We start from the raw sequence: 18,753 nt of genomic DNA, 5'->3' as shown, positions 1-18,753 counted from the left end.
GCCTAGAGGATGGCTGATTTGAGGGAATGGGATGGAATAAGAATTCCCTTCTGGAGTTATGTGATGACAGAGGACTATGCCCTTGTCATCTCAAAAAAGGGACAGGATTAGAAGCAGTATACAGCTTCCTTGAAGCCTGGAATACTGACCAGACTGAAGCAAGTGTGGGCATACACAGGGATTAGGAACAGATCAGGGGCAGCTGATCAGTTGGTGGGAGGCCTGAAGGCCTGGCTATCCAACTCAGAACTCAGGAGAATTGATGGCCAGGGAAGTATCTATTAAAAAACAGATGGTAGGCCTGGTGCAGGCTCACACCTATAATCCTATCACTCTGGGAGGCCAAGGCAGTGGGAGTTTGAGACCAGCCTGAGCAAGAGTGAGACCCCCATCTCTATTTAAAAAAAAAGAAAGAAAGAAAAATTGGCACCTGTAGTACCAGGTACTCAGGAGGCTGAGGCAGGAGAGGATTGCTTGAGCCCAGGAGCTTAAGGTTGCTGTGAGCTAGGCTGTGACACCACAGCATGGATATGTCAAAAGAAAAAAACAAACCAAAAAAAAACCCCAACAGATGTCATCTTTCACCTATCATTTTAGCAAAAATTAAAAAAAAAAATAGTTGGTCAACATCTAGTGTTGGTGAAAATGGAGAAAACAGACATGTCATACTCTATTGGTAGAAGTATAACCACAGGCTTTTCTGAAGACATCCCAGCAGTAGGCACCATAAAGTCACAAAGAGCCTTTGCCCAGCAATTCCACCCCAGCACCTGATGCTTCAGAAGTTCTCGGAGGGGTGAGCATAGACCGCATGTATGAGATGCTTCTCATTGTCCCACAGGTTGCGTAGCCCTTACCTGAAACGCATGGGACCACAGATTTTTTTTAAGACATGAGAATACTTATATTTACCAAGTGAACATCCCCATTACAAAAACTCAAAATCCAAAAGTGCTCCAATAAGCATTTCCTTGGAGTATCACATTGGTGCTCAAAAGGTTTCAGATCTTGGCACATTTAGGATTTCAGATTCTCGGATTAGGGATACTCATCTTCATATGTAAAAGGAAAAAACTAGGCTCGGCGCCTGTGGCTCAAGTGGCTAAGGTGCCAGCCACATACACCTAAGGTGGCGGGTTCGAATCCCCAGCCCGGGCCCACCAAACAACAATGATGGCTGCAACCAAAAAATAGCCGGGCGTTGTGGTGGGCACCTGTAGTCCCAGCTGCTTGGGAGGCTGAGGCAGGAGATTTGTTTGAGCCCAGGAGTTGGAGGTTGCTGTGAGCTGTGATGCCATGGCACTCTACCCAGGGGGATAGCTTGAGGCTCCGTCTAAAAAAAGGAAAAAACTAGAAACAGCCTAAATGTTAATCATCTGGGGCACGGCTGGATAAATCAGCAGGCATCCCAGAAGTTCCCAGCATTCTGCCTATGCACTGGGGGTACCACGGGGCTCACAGAAAGAACATGGTGCTCTTGACTTGGTGTATCTACAACATGCTAAGTGGTGAAAAGTAAGGTGCAAAGCAACATAGATAAAACATTGCCATTTAGGTTAAAGATGGCGATCTCACAGCCACCCCAACAGGCGCGTCTGTGTGTGGGGGTCAGGATGACTGGGGCACACACCCCCTCCTAGCCGCAGCTGCCTCTGGGGAGGAGGAGAGGAGGAACGGCATGTTCACTGACTTTGTGGACTTCTTTACAGTGTGGATGCTTTTTACAGCAAGCAATGTGTTACTCTGGCAATTTTTTAAGGTTTTTAAAAGAATGAGTGGGCCTTGAGTGCTGCTCCTGAGCACAGCCTTTGGGGGGAGGAGGGGGAAGACACATAAAACACAGATGTCCCCATTCCCCGAGCAGGCGTTCCAGAGCCTCTGGGCACTCCAGAGTCTATAGCACTCTGTCAGGGCACCACAGCTTTCCTGAGGGGAGGCTTCCAGGCCCTCTCAGGCCTCATCAGTCATCCCCAGGCACCTTTGTTCCTTACAGACCTGTAAGAACTCATCCCCTTTCAAAGCAGCAACCATCCCCTCCTCTGGCTTAGAGAATCGCCCCACCACCACCACCACATCCCTCAAAATTAGGCTTTGAGAGGGGCTCAGCACTTGCTGCTGCCCTAGGAGATCAATCCTACAGTTTTTCATGTGCTGAGTTTTACAGTTGCCTTAGATGTGGGTTAGTGACAACAACTGTGTAATATACTTGCTGTGTGACAAATTTCCCCCAAACTCAGCAGCTTACAACAATAAGCATTTATAATCTTGTAGTTTCTGTGGATCAAGAATCTGGCTGTGTCTTAGCTGGGTGTCCCTAGCTCAAAGTCTCTCAGGAGGCTTCAGTGAGGCTGTTGTCTGGGGCTGCAGTCTCACCTTTTAGGCAGACGCTTCCATTAGACTCCCTCGAGTGGCTGCTGGCAGGCCTCAGTCCCTTGCCACATGGGCCTCTCCACAGCACTGCCAAACACATAGCAGCTAGATTCCTCCAGGATGAGTGAGCCAAGAGAGAAAGTAAGAAAAAGCAAGAAGGCACCACAGTCCTCTTACAATCCGATCTTGGGAATGACCTCCTAGGATTTCTGTCATACGCTATTTGTTAGAAGCAAATCACTACGTTCTGCCCACACTTCAGGGGACGAGATTACATGAGGACATGAACCAGAGGGAATAAGGATCCCTGGGGCCAACTGAGAGGGATCTACTACATGAAATCTGGATTCTCAAGGTCACTGTCGTAACTCTCCCTCGCTGAAAATTCAAGATGTTCCAATGTCCTCTGCCCTGTTTTCTTCTTTATGGCTAGCCCAGGCATGAGAGGACAATCAGAAGGTGTCAGTGACAAGGGTCCACTCAGTCCATTCTGGCCCCGTCCATGGGTCTTTTGCTTCTCCAGAACCTCCAGCAGGAAGTGCCCTGCTGCACGCGGGAGTCTCTGGAGACTCTCTCTTCTCCGTCTACTCTCTTGCTTTTCTCCAGTGGGTAAAGATTTGTTACAGGGAACAGACGGCATCTTCCGGGGGTTTGTGGCTGGGGTCAGACCTGGGTTTGAGCAATGATCTCACCACTTACTAGTGTGTGACCTTTAACACGAATCCTGTTTATATTTTGCAGCTATGAAATCAGTTAAAAATTGTGCTTCCTTCTGAGGAAGGAGTGTTGGGAGGATTAAGTGACATAATGCATGGCAAATGCTCAGTGCAGTGCCTGTCACGTGGTAAGAGAAGAAACACATGTTGTTTTAATTATTATTATTATTGTTAGTTTCTAATTAGAAATCCAAAGACTAAAGGAAGTCAAAGAGAAACAGTCATTCTAATGAGTATACAGATTCCTACTGTGACGACACACTTTGTCTTACATGAAATGGGTTTATGAGATAAGAACCTCCTTTGGGGGAGTCAGACAAAACTTCTTGACCCAGAGAAAAGCTGACTGAAGTTCTCTCTATGCCCCAGAAGGAACGAGGTGCTCCCGCCCCCAGCAGCAAAGCGTGCAGGAAATAAATCTTTCCCCTCTTTCTTGACCCCTACATGTTTTCCTCCTACTGTTTATCTCCATGGAGACAGAGATACTAAACGGAGGATGCACAAGCTAAGGTTGGGTGGAACCCCAAGCCTTCAGCATGAGATCTTGAGTTAAACTTGGTCTTCGCCTGGCATAGGATGTTGGGTAACTCATGACTCAAGCTTTGGTTTTTCTCATTCATAAAATAGGAGCTGTTAATAATATCCACTGACTTTGTAGGAACTGAGCAAGTCTATGTGGTCCTAGGAAAATGCGAATTTTGAGGGAATAAATCCTGAGATTGCAAAAGTAAAGGCAAACTCTTTCCTCTGGAAGAGAGATATTTAAAACAATATTTAACTAACCACTCTTCAGAATAATGGAAATGGTTTCCTTTACTTTGGATGAGGTAGTATCTTTGAGAGCATTTTGTTCATTAGGAAGTATGTTTCAGACTGGGGCTAGAGGGAATCTTTGCCTTGTTTGCTGGACTGCAGAGGGTTGAATGCCTCAATTTAGGCTCGGCGCCTGTCGCTCAAGTGGCTAAGGCATCAGCCACATACACCTAAGGTGGCAGGTTCAAATCCAGCCCAGGCCCGCCAAAAACAACAATGACGGCTACAACCAAAAAATAGCCGGGCGTTGTAGTGGGCGCCTGTGGTCCCAGCTACTTGGGAGGCTGAGGCAGGAGACTCACTTGAGCACAGGAGTTGGAGGTTGCTGTGAGCTGTGATGCCACAGGGGGACAGCTTGAGGCTCTGTCTCAAAAAAAAAAAAAAAAGCCTCAATTTAGGGATGCAGAGACTTGCTTGATAGGGAGGGGGATGGAGGTAGCAGGTTGGCACCAGCAGCATGTGCCCATCAGGGCAGAGACAAGTAAGGAGCATGGGCCATGGCTCCAGGGGCAGGAATACCAGAATCTGGCTTATGCTTTTTTTTTTTTTTTCTTGTGGAAGGACACCCCCTTATCCAGCTAAGGAAGGGGAGCCTGGCTCCGCACAGGTCCACCTGGAAGGCCTGGCTGGGAAAGGCAGGAGAGGACCACTGTGAAGACTCAGAGGTCTGGGGCCAGGCAGTCAGCTGAGGCACCAGGCAGCAACCAGGATGGATCTGTGGAACAAGTGAGTGTTCCTTGGGGAGCCTTGGAAACACATGAGGTGGGGAACCAAAAAAAAGCCTGGATTTCCCACACATGGAGTGGGATATTTTCATCTGGGCATTAAAAGAAAGGATTACCTCAATTCTGGCCAACTTGGGGACAGCCAGGCAACATTGCTGCTAACCCTGGCTTGGGAGCTGTTGGACTCTGGTCCTGCGTGGTAGCCCCATCAATGAGGCAACAGCCACCACTCAGATCTGTGACTTGGGACACAGAAGCCCCGCTGGCACCCTTCAGCTCTATTCGTCTTCAGCTTGCTCCTTCCCCTCCACTTGGAGGGGCCCCCAGCTGAAAGCACAAACTGTTTCTCAAAGCCAAAGTACAGAGCCATGCCATGTGTCTCCATCGGGAGACTGCTCACGGATGACTGTTTTGGGGCTTTGCTTTTAAAGGGCCTTCCCTTCCCTTCAGCAATTTCTGAAAAACAGTGACTCATCACAGGCTTCCACAGGGCCCCCTAAGTGGCCTTCCCTCCTCCAGCCTGACCTCCCCCAAGCCACTCACTGTGCTGCAGCCACCCTGCTGTGTATGTAGTAAATGCAAACCTGACCCAGTAAGCCTCTGCTGAAAACCCTGCCCTGGCTCCCTGGTGCTCCTAGGAGGGTCAGCGCCTGTACCCTGCTCCCAAGTCTGGGCCCTAAGCAACCCCGCCCCTCCTGACCACTGCAGCTGTTTCCCATGACACCCTCCCCCTCATTCTCTCCTCTCAGCCAGTGTTTCCAACAAACATGTTTTTCTCCACTCAAGGTTCTTAAAACAAGATGTCATCTTTGGGCCGCTTACCTCCCCACCTCTTCACCCAGTTTATGCATCCTCTAGGGCTCTACTCCCCTCCAGAAAACCCTTCCCGGTACCCAAGGTTGGCAGGGCCCCCTTTCCTTTGCCCTTCTGCCTTTCCCTTCATAAGCTCGGCTCCCTTGGAGTCTCTTGTTCTGTGCTGGTGATGAAGCAGTTCATTTGACTATGGGCTCCATGAGGGCAGGGATGGTATCTGAGCCAGGGAAGTACCTGCTGACACTCAGTGACCCACAGTGACAACACACTCAGCTGGTAGTGGTGGTGGGGCCTGGCGCATGCTGCCCTCAGCTCACATGTGAGTCCCTTGCTCACTTTGCTGTTCACAGGGGGCTGGGGGTCATCAGAGTAAGCACTTAAAAAAAAAAACAACTTCTTTTTAAAAGTCCTTATTCTATTTATTTTATACTCAAAAATAACTTGCCTTTACCTTAAACTTTAGAATTTATATTTGAAAATAAAGGCTGACTTTATTTTTTAAAAAAATAGGTTTGTTTGTTTGAGGGAATAGTTTAGGTTCTAGAAACTTATTTCACATATTAGAGGTCTGAGTAAATTTACTAAGGATGCCTGAATGTTTTCTTACTGTCCAGAACTGTCAGAATGCCTAATTTTTGTTCCTTGAGAGATCACAATTTTCCACACTGCTATGGTTACTTTTAGAATCAGCTCTAAACCAGTGAAAATATATCATATTCCTAATTTTATTTCCTTTAGGAAATATAAGTAGTGAAAACAAAACACCCCCTAAGTCAACACAGCTATTTAGAAATAAATGATGTAGACATTCTTCAAAGCTCTTAGCTTGTTATCATTTCGATCTAAGTTGGATATTTACAAGTTGTTATCAGATAAAATTAGCTGTAAATAATTGACCTATTTCTCATCACTATTTTCACACTTTGAAGTAACATGGAAGAAACTCTTTGATTTAAAGAGTCTTATTTTTTACATGTAATATGTTTTTCCCTCGGTGTTTTTTAAATTATGTTTCATGAGGTACTCAGTATACCAAAGCACGGCCAACTGGCTCTAAAATTTGCATTAAAAGAGGAGTGGGAATACACACCCTGGGGTTAGTAAAAACTGCTAGTAGATGAGGGCATCTCCACGTAAGGAATAAAGAGACACAGTCATGAATCGTCATAGGAACCCAGTAGAGAACCTTCCATACAGGGTAAAAAAAAATCAAAATACAAAAATAAAGCCCATATTTGCTCTTAGAGGTAAATAACTGCTAAAGCAGCACTCATGGTCTCAGCAGAATTCACAAAGCAGCCTGAAATAGTAGGGACTGAGCTCGTTCCTCCCAGAAAATAACCCCCACTCATCCCTGAAGGGAAAACACCTACGGTGAAGACTTTGCCAGGGAAAAAACAAATGGTTTCAGACATTTTTTCCTATACTGTACTTTCCAGGAATTATGTAACTATTCTTCTTTAGATAAATAAATCCGTCCCTAGGACAGGTTGAGTTTTCAAAAGGAATCCAGTATTGAAACCACAACTTGGATTTGGGCAGGGTCTGTCCAAGGCAATCAGACATGCAGGCAGAGCCCCTCGCCCTTAGGACAGAGAGCCCCACCAGCTGCCAAGGAGCTCTGGCCTCTTTCTTTTTTAGGTCAACTAAGGCACTCTGTGCTAAGTGTCCTGAGAATAGGGAGCGAGGTTAGTTGCCGCTTATTCTCGCTCTGACTTATATACATCAGGGTACAGCAAAGCTGAAGGGCCAGAAGTATGGCACTCGAGTTGGTCTTGACTAGAGACAAAAGTAGGAAAAATGCAGGAGGATGGAAGCTTGCACAGAGATGCAGGAGGATGGAAGCTTGCACAGAGCCTCTTGGGAAGCACCTGCCAGGAAGAGGCAGCTGTGATGAGGTGATCAGGGACCAAGAGGGCTATATCTGTCCAGAAACTCTGAGTGGCAAGGGGGCCAAGGGATGGCACAGATTGACCAGTGACCTTAGAAGCCCAAGACAGTACTTCTTTGTAGTCCAGCAACAGAGTGTCGCAAGAAAGAGTGGAGACAATTCATCCTCTTCACAACAGTGCCTGATGCAGGCCACTCACAAGCCGTAAGTGGCAGAGGACACGCAGGTGGTAACCGCAAGGGGGGGTCAGGAAAGTAATGACCTGAACAGTGGGGACAGAAAGTCAGGAGAGTGCAGCGTGAAGAGCTTAGGGCTTACAGCCAGACCATCTGGGCCCAGTCCTGGCTTTGTCACTTTCCAGTTATGTGACCCTATGTAACCTCTCAGTGCCTGCGTATTTACTGAGCTATTGTGAGCATTCTGTGAGGTGGTGTATTCAGAAGCTTAGCAAAGTTCTAGGCACAGAGAAAGCAAATGCATAGCACCTTCCATGATCATCCCTATTAGAGAAAAGAACAATCCTTGTGCTCCTCAAACAATCCTGGAGCACCTCTGCTAGTTGAACCAGTGGACTGCACTAGGCTGCCCCCCTCCCAATACCATCAATCCCATCTCCCAGCTGATTAGCCTTGGACAAAGTGGGAATACACTTGGAAGCTACACATGAACATGCCTCTCCCTCTGCAGACCTGAAATGGGGATTTGCCAGTCACCCAAATAGAAAGACTCTATAGTTCATAGGAAGCCAGAAGAAGAGAACAAGAAAAAGATATGAAAGAATAAAATGATATTCAACTCAGTTGTATGGCTTAAGACTAAGTAAATGTGAAAGAGTTACATTCCCCTACTAAACGGCAAGGTCTCTCACATTGAGTCCAACTGAATACTGTTTGCAAGGTCCATGCCTAAATAAGGCAGCTCAAATATTAAAGTCTAAACTACAGTCAAAGATTTATAAAATAAATGCAAATAACTCAAAAACCACAGTAAGATATCATGTTAACCCAGTTAGAATGGCTGTTATTAAAGAGATAAAAAGGGGCGGCGACTGTGGCTCAGTGAGTAGGGTGCCAGCCCCATATACTGAGGGTGGCAGGTTCAAACCCAGCCCCGGCCAAACTGCAACAAAATATAGCCGGGCATTGTAGCAGGCACCTATAGTCCCAGCTACTCGGGAGGCTGAGGCAAGAGAATCGCCTAAGCCCAACTGCTGGAGGTTGCTATGAGCTGTGATGCCACAGCACTCTACTGAGGGCGACAAAGTGAGACTTTGTCTCTACAAAAAAATAAAAAATAAAGAGACAAAAAGTAACAAATGCCATTGAGAGTGCAGAGAAAAGGGAACTCTTATACTCCTGATGGAAATCTATATTAGTACAGCCACCTTGGAAACAGTATGGCAATTTCTCAAAAAAACTAAAAATAAAAGTACCATACAATTCAGCAATGCCACTGCTGGGTATTTATCCAAAGGAACAGGAGTCAGTACTTCACAGGAATGTCTACACTCGTGTTCTACGTGCCCTTCGATGGAAGAATGAACACAGAAAATGCAGTATATATACACATTTAGATTAATACATAGTATTTGGCCACAAAAAGAGTGAAATCATGAAATATGTGCAGCAACATGGATGGAACTGGAAGTCATCACTTTAAGTGAAATAAGCCAGCACAAAAAGGCAAACATCACATGTTCTCACTCCTATGTGGGAGCCAAAAAAGTAGAACAGAATGATGAATACCAGAGGCTGAGAAGGGTGTGCGTGTGAGGCGACTGGGGAGAGTGAAGAGAGGTTAGTCAGTAGGTACAAACATACAGTCAGATAGAAGGTATAATTTCTAACGTTTGGTAACAGAGTAGAGTGATGGCACTTGGTAATAATGTATTGTATAGTTCAGAGTCGCAAGAAAAGAGGGCCTGAAATGTTCCCCAAACATAGAAATGATAAATACCCGAGGTGACGTATACCTCGAATGCCCCCACTTCATCATTACACATGCTGTGCCTGTGACAGAACATCACGTGTGTATGCGAAATATTATGGATCAAGTTTAAACATGCCTTCACTCAGCAAATAAAAAGATGCGAGTGCAAAATAAAATAAATATGAAATGAAAAAAGAAAATAGACGTGGCAGGAAAAGCAAATAACAAATGGAACCAACTTTACCTGAGATATTTCACAGTGAATCTAAAATTGTTACAAATGTCTATATACAAAATATGTAAGGCAGGGGCGCTGCCTGTAGCTCAAGGAATAGGGCGCTGACCCATATGCCAGAGGTGGTGGGTTCAAACCCAGCCCTGGCCAGAAAAAAAAAAAACCCTGCAAAATATGTAAGGCAAAAACTACTCCATCTCAACAAAAAACTTGAGTTAAAAAAATTAAAACTACATAGTATATTTAAAGGGATAAATTGAGAACACTATACATCTAAACATGCAGGATATAACAAAAGCAGCAATTAGAGAAAAATTTATAGCCTTAACTGTTTTCTATATTAAAATGAAAAGAATTGTATATATGTATGTGTGTGTGTATATATAAATGAACTCCAGAATAGAAATAACATAACTTTAAGAAAACAAGAGAATTATAAAAGAAAAAAGCAGAAATTCCATATTCATCATATCTAACATATCATCTATTATAGCATATACCATTTTTTATGCATCACTAGGAAAAATTGCTACCAATTAAACAATATCACAATGCTTTATCATCAGTTGAAAGATGTATCCCAGTTTCGGTGGGGTTCTAATGTGGAAGAAAAAGCACATACTAGGTTGGCGCCTATGGCTCAGTGGGTAGGGCGCTGGCCCCATATACTGAGGGTGGTGGGTTTGAACCCAGCCCCAGCTAAACTGCAACAAAAAAATAGCCGGGTGTTGTGGCAGGCACCTATAGTTCCAGCTACTTGGGAGGCTAAGGCAAGAGAATCACCTAAGCCCAGCAGTTAGAGGTTGCTGTGCACTATGATGCTACAGCACTTTACAGAGGGCAATAAAGTGAGACTTTGTCTCTTAAAAAAAAAAAGAAAGAAAGAAAAGAACTAGCAAAGGTGGCTCGGTGCCTGTCGTTCAGTGGTTAGGGTGCCAGCCACATACACCAAGGCAGGTGGGTTCAAACCTGACCAGGCCTGCTAAGCAACAATGACAACTGCAACAAAAAACAGCCAGGCATTGTGGCTGGAGCCTGTAGTCCCAGCTACTTGGGAGGCTGAGGCAAGAGAATTGCTTAAACTCAAGAGTTAGAGGTTGCTATTAGCTGTGATGCCAGAGCACTTTACTGAGGGTGATAAAGTGAGACTCTGTCTCTAAAAAAAAAAAAGAAAGAAAGAAAAAGCACATACTAGATTAATAGATTGATAAAATACAGTGAATGAAAAAGCAAAAAGAAAGTATGACCAATAAACAAATCCAAAATCTAATTCTTTGGAAAGACCAATAGACAAAACTCTACAAAGGAAAAGTTAAAACAATAAAATGCAAACCATTAGGAAAACAAAAGCAAATACAACCATATAGACATGGAGCTTCAAACTTATTAAGAGAATACTATATATAATACTCCCCCCAAAATTAAATACAGAAAAATCTCTATGTTAATAATTTTGAAAATTTGGATCAAATGGGCAATTGTAGTAAGAACTACATAACAAATTTTCCATATTAGCTGTAGAAGAATTAGAAAATCTAAATCAACAATGCTCATGGAAGAAATTTTAAAAGCTGTCAACGATCGTAAAAAAAATTACACTAGACCCCCTACAAATAACAGTAGTCATTTATATGTAAAACCTTAGTTTCCCCTGTTATTAAAATTATTTTAGGTCATAAAAATTAAAAGTTTTTTTCCATAAAATTAGCATATCCCTAAATCCAAACTACAAAAGGCTTTTTTTTTTTTTTTTTTGAGATAGTCTCACTATGTCACCCTCGGTAGAGTGCTGTCGCGTCATACCTCACAGCAACTTCAATCTCTTGGGCTTAAACCATTCTCTTGCCTCAGCTTCCCAAGTAGCTGGGACTACATGTGCCGGCCACAACACCCGGCTATTTCTTGTTACAGTTGTCATTTTGTTTAGCGGGCCTGGGCTGGCTTCAAACCTTCCAGCCTCAGTGTATGTGGCTGAAACCATAACCACTGTGCTACGGGTGCTGAGCCAAGAGGCATTTTTCATCTATGAAATTGGCAGATAAAAAAATGAAAGAGTGCTTGCTTCGGCAGCACATACACTAAAATTGGAATGATACAGAGAAGATTAGCATGGCTCCTGCACAAGGATGACACGCAAATTCGTGAAGTGTTCTATATTATTTTATCTTGCTAATTTTTTACTCATGGTGCAGTTAAATGTTTTCTTCCCTATTTTCTCCAAGTTGGCAGGTAGAATCACCACTTGATTGGATTTGCGTCTACAGATGGCATTATGTCTGCTGGTTAGGAGGCATATAATACCTCTTTTTCATTTTAAATGTTGTCAGCCATTGATGCTCAAAGCCTGGATCCAATAATTCATCATTCCATTTGTTATATGGTTTTTTGTTATAGAAACAATATTTGTTTCACTTTCTGATTATTTTACAAGGATTTCTGTGGCATTTAAAAATTCTAGATTGCTATTATGATCAGTGAAAGTAGACTTCACATTTTCACAATATATTACCATTATCTTTAGATGTACTAAGACACACAAATTTGCTAATGTCCCATTGGTGTTTGTAAAGAATGACTATTTCCTAACTGTCTTTTGCTTGTCAATTAAATATTTTATATAGCTATTACATTAAAAACATCCACCAAGGCTCGGCGCCTGGGGCTCAAATGCCTAAGGTGCCAGCCACATACAACTAAGGTGGCGGGTTCAAATCTAGCCTGGGCCCCCAAATAACAATGACGGCTGCAACCAGAAAATGGCCAGGTGTTGTGGCGGGTGCCTGTGGTCCCAGCTACTTGGGAGGCAGAGGCAGGAGACTCACTGGAGCCCAGGAGTTGGAGGTTGCTGTGAGCTGTGATGCCACAGGGGACAGCTTGAGGCTCTGTCTCAAAAAAAAAAAAAAAAAAATCCACCAAAAAATGAAAGAAAAAGAAAAAAACTATGAAAACACATAGTATTTGTACATGTGATAAAAAACAGGCAATTCTATCCCTTCTGACGAAGTATAAGTTGACACAACCTCTCTGAAGAAAGAACATTTTAAAAATATACACGAAAAGGCATACATTTTTGCATAAGTTTTGAAGATGTAGTCACACTTTTAAGAAATTATTGCAAGGTCATAATCAATTATATGAAGAAAGTTTTTACAATAAGGATGTTCACTATGACATTTCATAGCAAAAACACAGAAACGATTTAAACGGTCAATATGTAAGAACAGATCCAAGTTTGACAGAACCACCTGATGGGGCTGAGTCATAGTACAGAAATGTAGATAATAACACCGAGTATTCAAGATAAAATAAACATACATTTTTTAGATACAACCAAATGGATAAGATACGGAACAAAATACCTTCAGGTGAAAAAATAAATGATATTAACTTTCTTCTCTTCCTAGTTCCTTACAATGAACACTCATTACTTTTTAATCAGAAAAATGAGTAATCATTACTATAATTTTGTTTGTATGAATCCTAAGAAATATACTAATCATGCCCAGAGAACCAGAACAAAGAGTCTGCTCCTGAGTTCCCCCAGTCAGGGAGGATGTACATGAACCAGTTAAGAGTCTTACCACTCTTACTGTGACCCATCTGGGCTACATCTGTGAGCCTTGGGGTTCACAGGTTACTTGAATAAGTAGCAAACATCTCTCCACTCTCACCCTCATTCAGGTTCCCATTCCTGGGACATATAACAGCCTGTTCCTATCCAAAAAGCCAACCAGTTACCTCTTCATCCATGGCCCATGCTGCTTCCTGGAAATTTCTCAAATAAAAACTGTAAAAACATCTTATTTGGCACTGAGTAGGTTTCTTAAAAAATAATAAGTCAATTCAAATTCCTACCTAGATAGGGAATACTGGGAACCATCTTCAGGCTTCGAATATATTCCCGAGTCCGCTTGTAATTATCTTCTTTAGACATCAGGTAGTCCAATTTCTCAAAGGTGGTCTTGTCTTTTCTATTCAAAAGCTGGAATGAGATGAAAATATAGAATATGAAAGAGAAAGAATAAACCAGTAGAGGCCAAAGAGAGAGGACTAACTGTGGGAAAGGAAACGTCCTAAATGGTATATCTACGGTGCACCAAATCCTGGGCACAACTCACGATATTAAAGACGGGGTGGCGCCTGTGGCTCAAGGAATAGGGCACCAGTACCATATACCAGAGGTGGCAGGTTCAAGCCTGGCCCCAGCCAAAAAACAGAAAATAAATAAATAAATAAAGTATGTGAACAATTTTTTAAAAGTTTAAAAAAAAAGATATTAAAGACGGTTGTGTGCAGAGACGGAAAGTTTCACTGCCTCGATCTTGTCATTTTCGTAGACTCTTACACTTGGATGATATCCCCTAAAGCTGCCTAGTCTGCTCTTCTACATGAAGTCAGAATCCCATGCATAGCAGCAATCTCCATGGGTGCAGAGACCCTGTAACAGCAAGGTACTCAGAGAAAAGCAAGCCGCTCAAGGTCACCTGAAGTGTAACTTCACAGCCACACTGGGTGTCTTTCCCTGAGTCCACAGCCACTGGCTCTCTCCTCAATGTCTTCATGGGTGAAGGCACCAGGAATTTCCATGCAATTCACACATACATACTGCACACACAGCCAGGCCATCACTATAATCTAGGCTAACTCCCCCAAACTTCCTATCATCCAACTGTATCATATTTATATTGGGTGTGGTATTTTAATCAAAAGACAACCTTCTTTTCCATATGTAGTCACAGAAGGGACTTAGTTAAGCAAATATAGGATGAGCAAGTTTGTACAGCCAGAGATTAGAGAAGCAAGATACTTTCCAACTGAGAGCTCTGGTATTTAAAGCTGGTCACCAGGGAAAGGGTGGCTCAATGTGCATATAAAGCCTTCTGGAACAGAAGAATAGAAACCAGAACTCCTGGTTTTCAAGAATTGATGTTATGCTGTGGTTGTCCTGAATGTCCTAAGCCAAAGACCAATGTCAGAAAATGGCAACAAGGTTCCTTGAATACCATGGCTTTCAGGGAAGGCGTCTAGATGAGAGATCAGGTTTGAAAGGAGGAGCGTGGGGAGGGCTGACCATGGCACAGAATGAGGTTGATGGTGGGACTCCCTTAGTCTAGTTGCCAGGGCCACTACCTCCAGGACCACAGGTCAGTGGCTAAGCCCAGGCATGCAAATGAAGAGCGATCACAGGCCTGGCCCATCTTTGGCCAAGCTTGGTGTTGAGACCTCAGTGGTCTATGCAAAGACCTGGGCCAACAGACCCACCACGCCCATCAGAGGTAGGCCAGACTTCGAGTGCCTCGTTACACAACAGTGAGACCTGGGACAAGGACTGCTCAGCACAAGGGGAAGCAGTGTAGTTCCTAAAACCTGGGTCTAAGAATCTCAGACTCAGGCCATATCTGGTCATCAGGGTCATCTGCTTGATTGCTCCATCCTTAGCCTTCGGAGCCACAGAGGATACAGCCACGAGACAGTCCACTGCACAACTGCAGTGACAGTTTAAGAACTTCAGAGAGGAAAAAAATGGTTAAAAAAAAAAAAGAACTTCAGAGAGGAGAGGAGAAAGAATCAGCTGAAAGGAAGGTTCTATTGCTAAAGAAGCTGGAGAATAACAGGAAACTGTTCTGTTCCCACTAAGAAATTCGGGACGCATCAGGGTAGGATGAGGCCACACAGACGGTAAGGGACAACGGCTGCTTAACTGGCTTGCTAATTTGAGGTAGTTATTGATTACGTTAACAAACAGGAGAAAATACCATCTTCCCTTTGCTGTTTGTAAAGCACTGTCATATACAACTTGTCTGACCTTTACAAAGCCCAGTGGTAAAAAAGGAGAACTGTCGTCTCCATTTCCAGTTCATAATTCCAACTATCAAGTGATTTGTCCAAATATCCTTGGAAACTCATTTCAGTAGAGGACAGAGACATTATAGAATGTGTTAAATCAGCAAACAGAGATCAAGAACCCAGACAAACAATGCATGAATTATGGGCAAGGAAAGTGAGAGGTGGTATTTGAAATGAACACTCAGGGATAAGGAATTGGACAAATGAACAATATATACTCAGATCTGAACAAATTACCCAACTGTGAACTTCCCATTGTTAAGCAGGCTCTTCACCTCCCTTGTTCAGGAGGTGATTTTTCAAAATTAATGCAACCTAGAACCCTTTGACTTCTTTGGAAATGGCAGCAAACAAATCCAGACGTCAACCTCTCATTGCTGGCTGCTGGTTCTCTGGTCCTACCTCCCCAGGCTGTCAAGGGCCTGTATGAACGGTCCCTCAGAGGTGAGCAGCCTGCCATCTGCCTCCCCCATTCCCCGACACACACTCACACACACACTCAGAAGGACTGGATCTGGTTAACTTCACTCTTCTGCTCCCTCTGTGCCTACAAACGAGATTTAGGACAGCATCAGATTTCTCAAGAACATGTATTTCCCATGATATATTTGAAAACGGCTTGAGAATTTCATCTAGCAAAATGAAGAAATCATGCTAGGAACAGGAAAACCAAGGATACAGGAAATGGTAGATCTGACAAAGGAGCAGTAAAGGGAGATTCTGGGATGAGTGATGGGCAGCCGGCCTTAACAACAACTGGTCCATGTTGGGTGAGCCCTGGAAGAGACATCTCCAGAGAAAAAGATGATTTGATAGAAAACCTGATATACTTAGTACATTATATATCTTATATATACGTAAGTATATATACAAAATAAAATAAAAATGAATTAATTTTAAGATTATATATGATACATACATACATACATGATCAATAGAGCAAGAAAAAAAAATTTTAAGAGGAAATTACAAATTCCAGGGACATGACAAAAGATTTAAGGACCCATTATTCATAGTTCACTACCTGACTATACAGTAAGGCACATGTACTCACTCCTAACCACTACAACACTAGCTACACATTTAACAAAAGTGATTGAACTATAGTGATTAACTAAAGTGAGTTAACTATAAGTTCTTGAAGAACAGGAAAGATGGTTCAGGAAAACGAACCCATTGTCTATCAAATGAAGAAGTCACAAGATGCTGTCTAAAATGGATGGATCAAGAAATTATAGCAAAAGAACACTGTAGCTGGGCTCTGTGGCGCACACCTGTAGTCCAGACAAGGCTAGAAGATCACTGGAGGCCAGGAGTTTGAGACCAGCCCAGGAAATACAGTGAGACCGTGCCTCTACATCAGCCAGATGTGGGGGTGCACATCTGTAGTCCCAGTGACCTGGGAGGCCAAGGTGGGAGGATCACTTAAGCCCAGCACTTTGAGGTTGCTGTGACCTATGATGATACCACTACACCCTAGCCAGGGCAACAGAGCAAGACCCTGCCTCAAAAAAAAAAAAGGTAAACACTGGTGAAAATGTAGCAGGAACTACTACCAGAAGAAGCTGCTGAATAAGTAGAAGTGGCTTCCCCTGGGGAATGAATGGGGTGTGCAGAGATAGAATGGTGGGTGCCTGCTGTTTCACTAAGCCTCTTAATACTTAGTGCTTTTAAAAAATGAATAAGTAGGCTCGGCGCCTATAGCTCAACCGGCTAAGGTGCCAGCCACGTACACCTAAGGTGGCGGGTTCGAATCCCCAGCCCAGGTCCGCCAAACAACAATGACGGCTGCAACCAAAAAATAGCCAGGCGTTGTGGCGGGGGCCTGTGGTCCCAGCTACTTGGGAGGCGGAGGCAGGAGACTCGCTTGAGCCCAGGAGTTGGAGGTTGCTGTGAGCTGTAATGCCACGGCACTCTGCCCAGGGTGACAGCTTGAGGCTCTGTCTCAAAAAAAAAAAAAAAAAAAAAATGAGTAAGTATATATTATGCTGATAAAAATGGTTACTCCAAAAAATACCAGCATTTACTTACACACTTTGTATGTACTTTATTTATTTATTTATTTATTTGAGACAGAGGCTCACTTTGTCACCCTCAGTAGAGTGTCATGGCATCATAGCTCACAGCAACCTCAAACTCTTGGGTTTAAGCCAGCGGTTCTCAACCTATGGGTTGTAACCCACAGGAACTATATTAAAGGGCTGCAGCATTAGAAAGGTTGAGAACCACTAGAAGTGATTCTCTTGCTTCAGTCTCCCAAGTAGCTGGTACTACAGGTGCCTGCCACAATGTCCAGCTATTTTTAGAGAAGAGGTTTCGCTCTGGTTCAGGCTGATCTTGAACTTGTGAACTCAGGCAATCCACCCACCTTGGCCTCCCAAAGTGCTAGGATTACAGGTGTGAGCCAGCGCACCCGGCCTGCTTACACATTTTAAACATTTGTTACAAGGAGAGCCATAAACTACAAACCTCATATGAATTGAGAGTCCTTTAGATTTTAGAGTTCATAGGCTCTGTCTCAAAAAAAATATATATATATAGCAGGTAACTTCACTTCTAGTAAAGTGTAGAAGCCTCATGGCACCCTGAGATTTTAGTCCATAATATATATTGCAATTGTAATTCATTATGTGATCACATTTGTGTCTCACTCAGCAAACGAGCAAATTTCTGAGTACTATCTCCTGTACCTGGTGTGATTTCTGATACAGAGGAAACGCTGCCAGATTATTTGTTATGTAAAAGAATAATGAGAAAAATAACCATGATAAATCAAAAATCTAATTCTTTGGAAAGTTTGAATATTATAATAATTTAAAAGAATAAATAAAATCCAAGATTACAGACTATTTAAAAAACACAAATACAGTAGAACCTCCATAGTTGACCACCTCCTTAAGTGACCTAATTTCCACAGACCAGACATGCACCACGTGTATGTATCAGGGCACTTCTTTGTGTTGATCACCTCAGTATGTTGACCAGTTTGTTACAGACCCTTGGGTGGTCAACTTACAGAGATTCTACTGTAATCAGAACACTATTAAACTATATAATGAGGCGAAAACTGTATTAAAAATTAAAATAGTGGTTTTAAACACCTTTATAATTAAATAAGAACTAATGTAAATGAATGTATATTTAACTCAAGAAGCTAAAAAAATTGGAGGGAAAACAATTAGTAGATATAATTAGAAACTGATGGGTTAATGAACAAAATAAAGCCCAACATCAAACCTGTAGAAATGACAAATAAGGCTCGGCGCCTATAGCTCAACCGGCTAAGGCGCCAGCCACGTACACCTAAGGTGGCAGGTTCGAATCCCCAGCCCGGACCTGCCAAACAACAATGACGGCTGCAACCAAAAAATAGCCGGGCGTTGTGGCGGGCGCCTGTGGTCCCAGCTACTTGGG

The 18,753-nt window shown here is 43.2% G+C and overlaps 1 protein-coding gene and 1 non-coding gene across 2 annotated transcripts in view; one reads left to right on the top strand and one right to left on the bottom strand.

Annotated features, from left to right (window-relative positions):
- The window catches only part of RALGPS1 (Ral GEF with PH domain and SH3 binding motif 1), a 283,899-nt gene that overhangs the window by 135,874 nt on the left and 129,272 nt on the right, over positions 1-18,753 (bottom strand). Inside the window, exon 8 of the mRNA XM_012802467.2 lies at positions 13,348-13,474. Coding sequence (XP_012657921.1) covers positions 13,348-13,474 — 127 coding nt within the window. The remainder of the gene's footprint in view (positions 1-13,347; positions 13,475-18,753) is intronic.
- On the top strand, positions 11,547-11,653 carry LOC111723687. The gene has a single exon (XR_002772181.1). It is a non-coding gene; the product is annotated as a U6 spliceosomal RNA (small nuclear RNA).

The sequence above is a fragment of the Otolemur garnettii genome, unplaced genomic scaffold (genome assembly GCF_000181295.1).
Source record: "Otolemur garnettii isolate 467f Iridium unplaced genomic scaffold, OtoGar3 scaffold00014, whole genome shotgun sequence".
NCBI lineage: Eukaryota > Metazoa > Chordata > Mammalia > Primates > Galagidae > Otolemur > Otolemur garnettii.
This window is presented reverse-complemented; position numbering and strand designations above follow the sequence as displayed.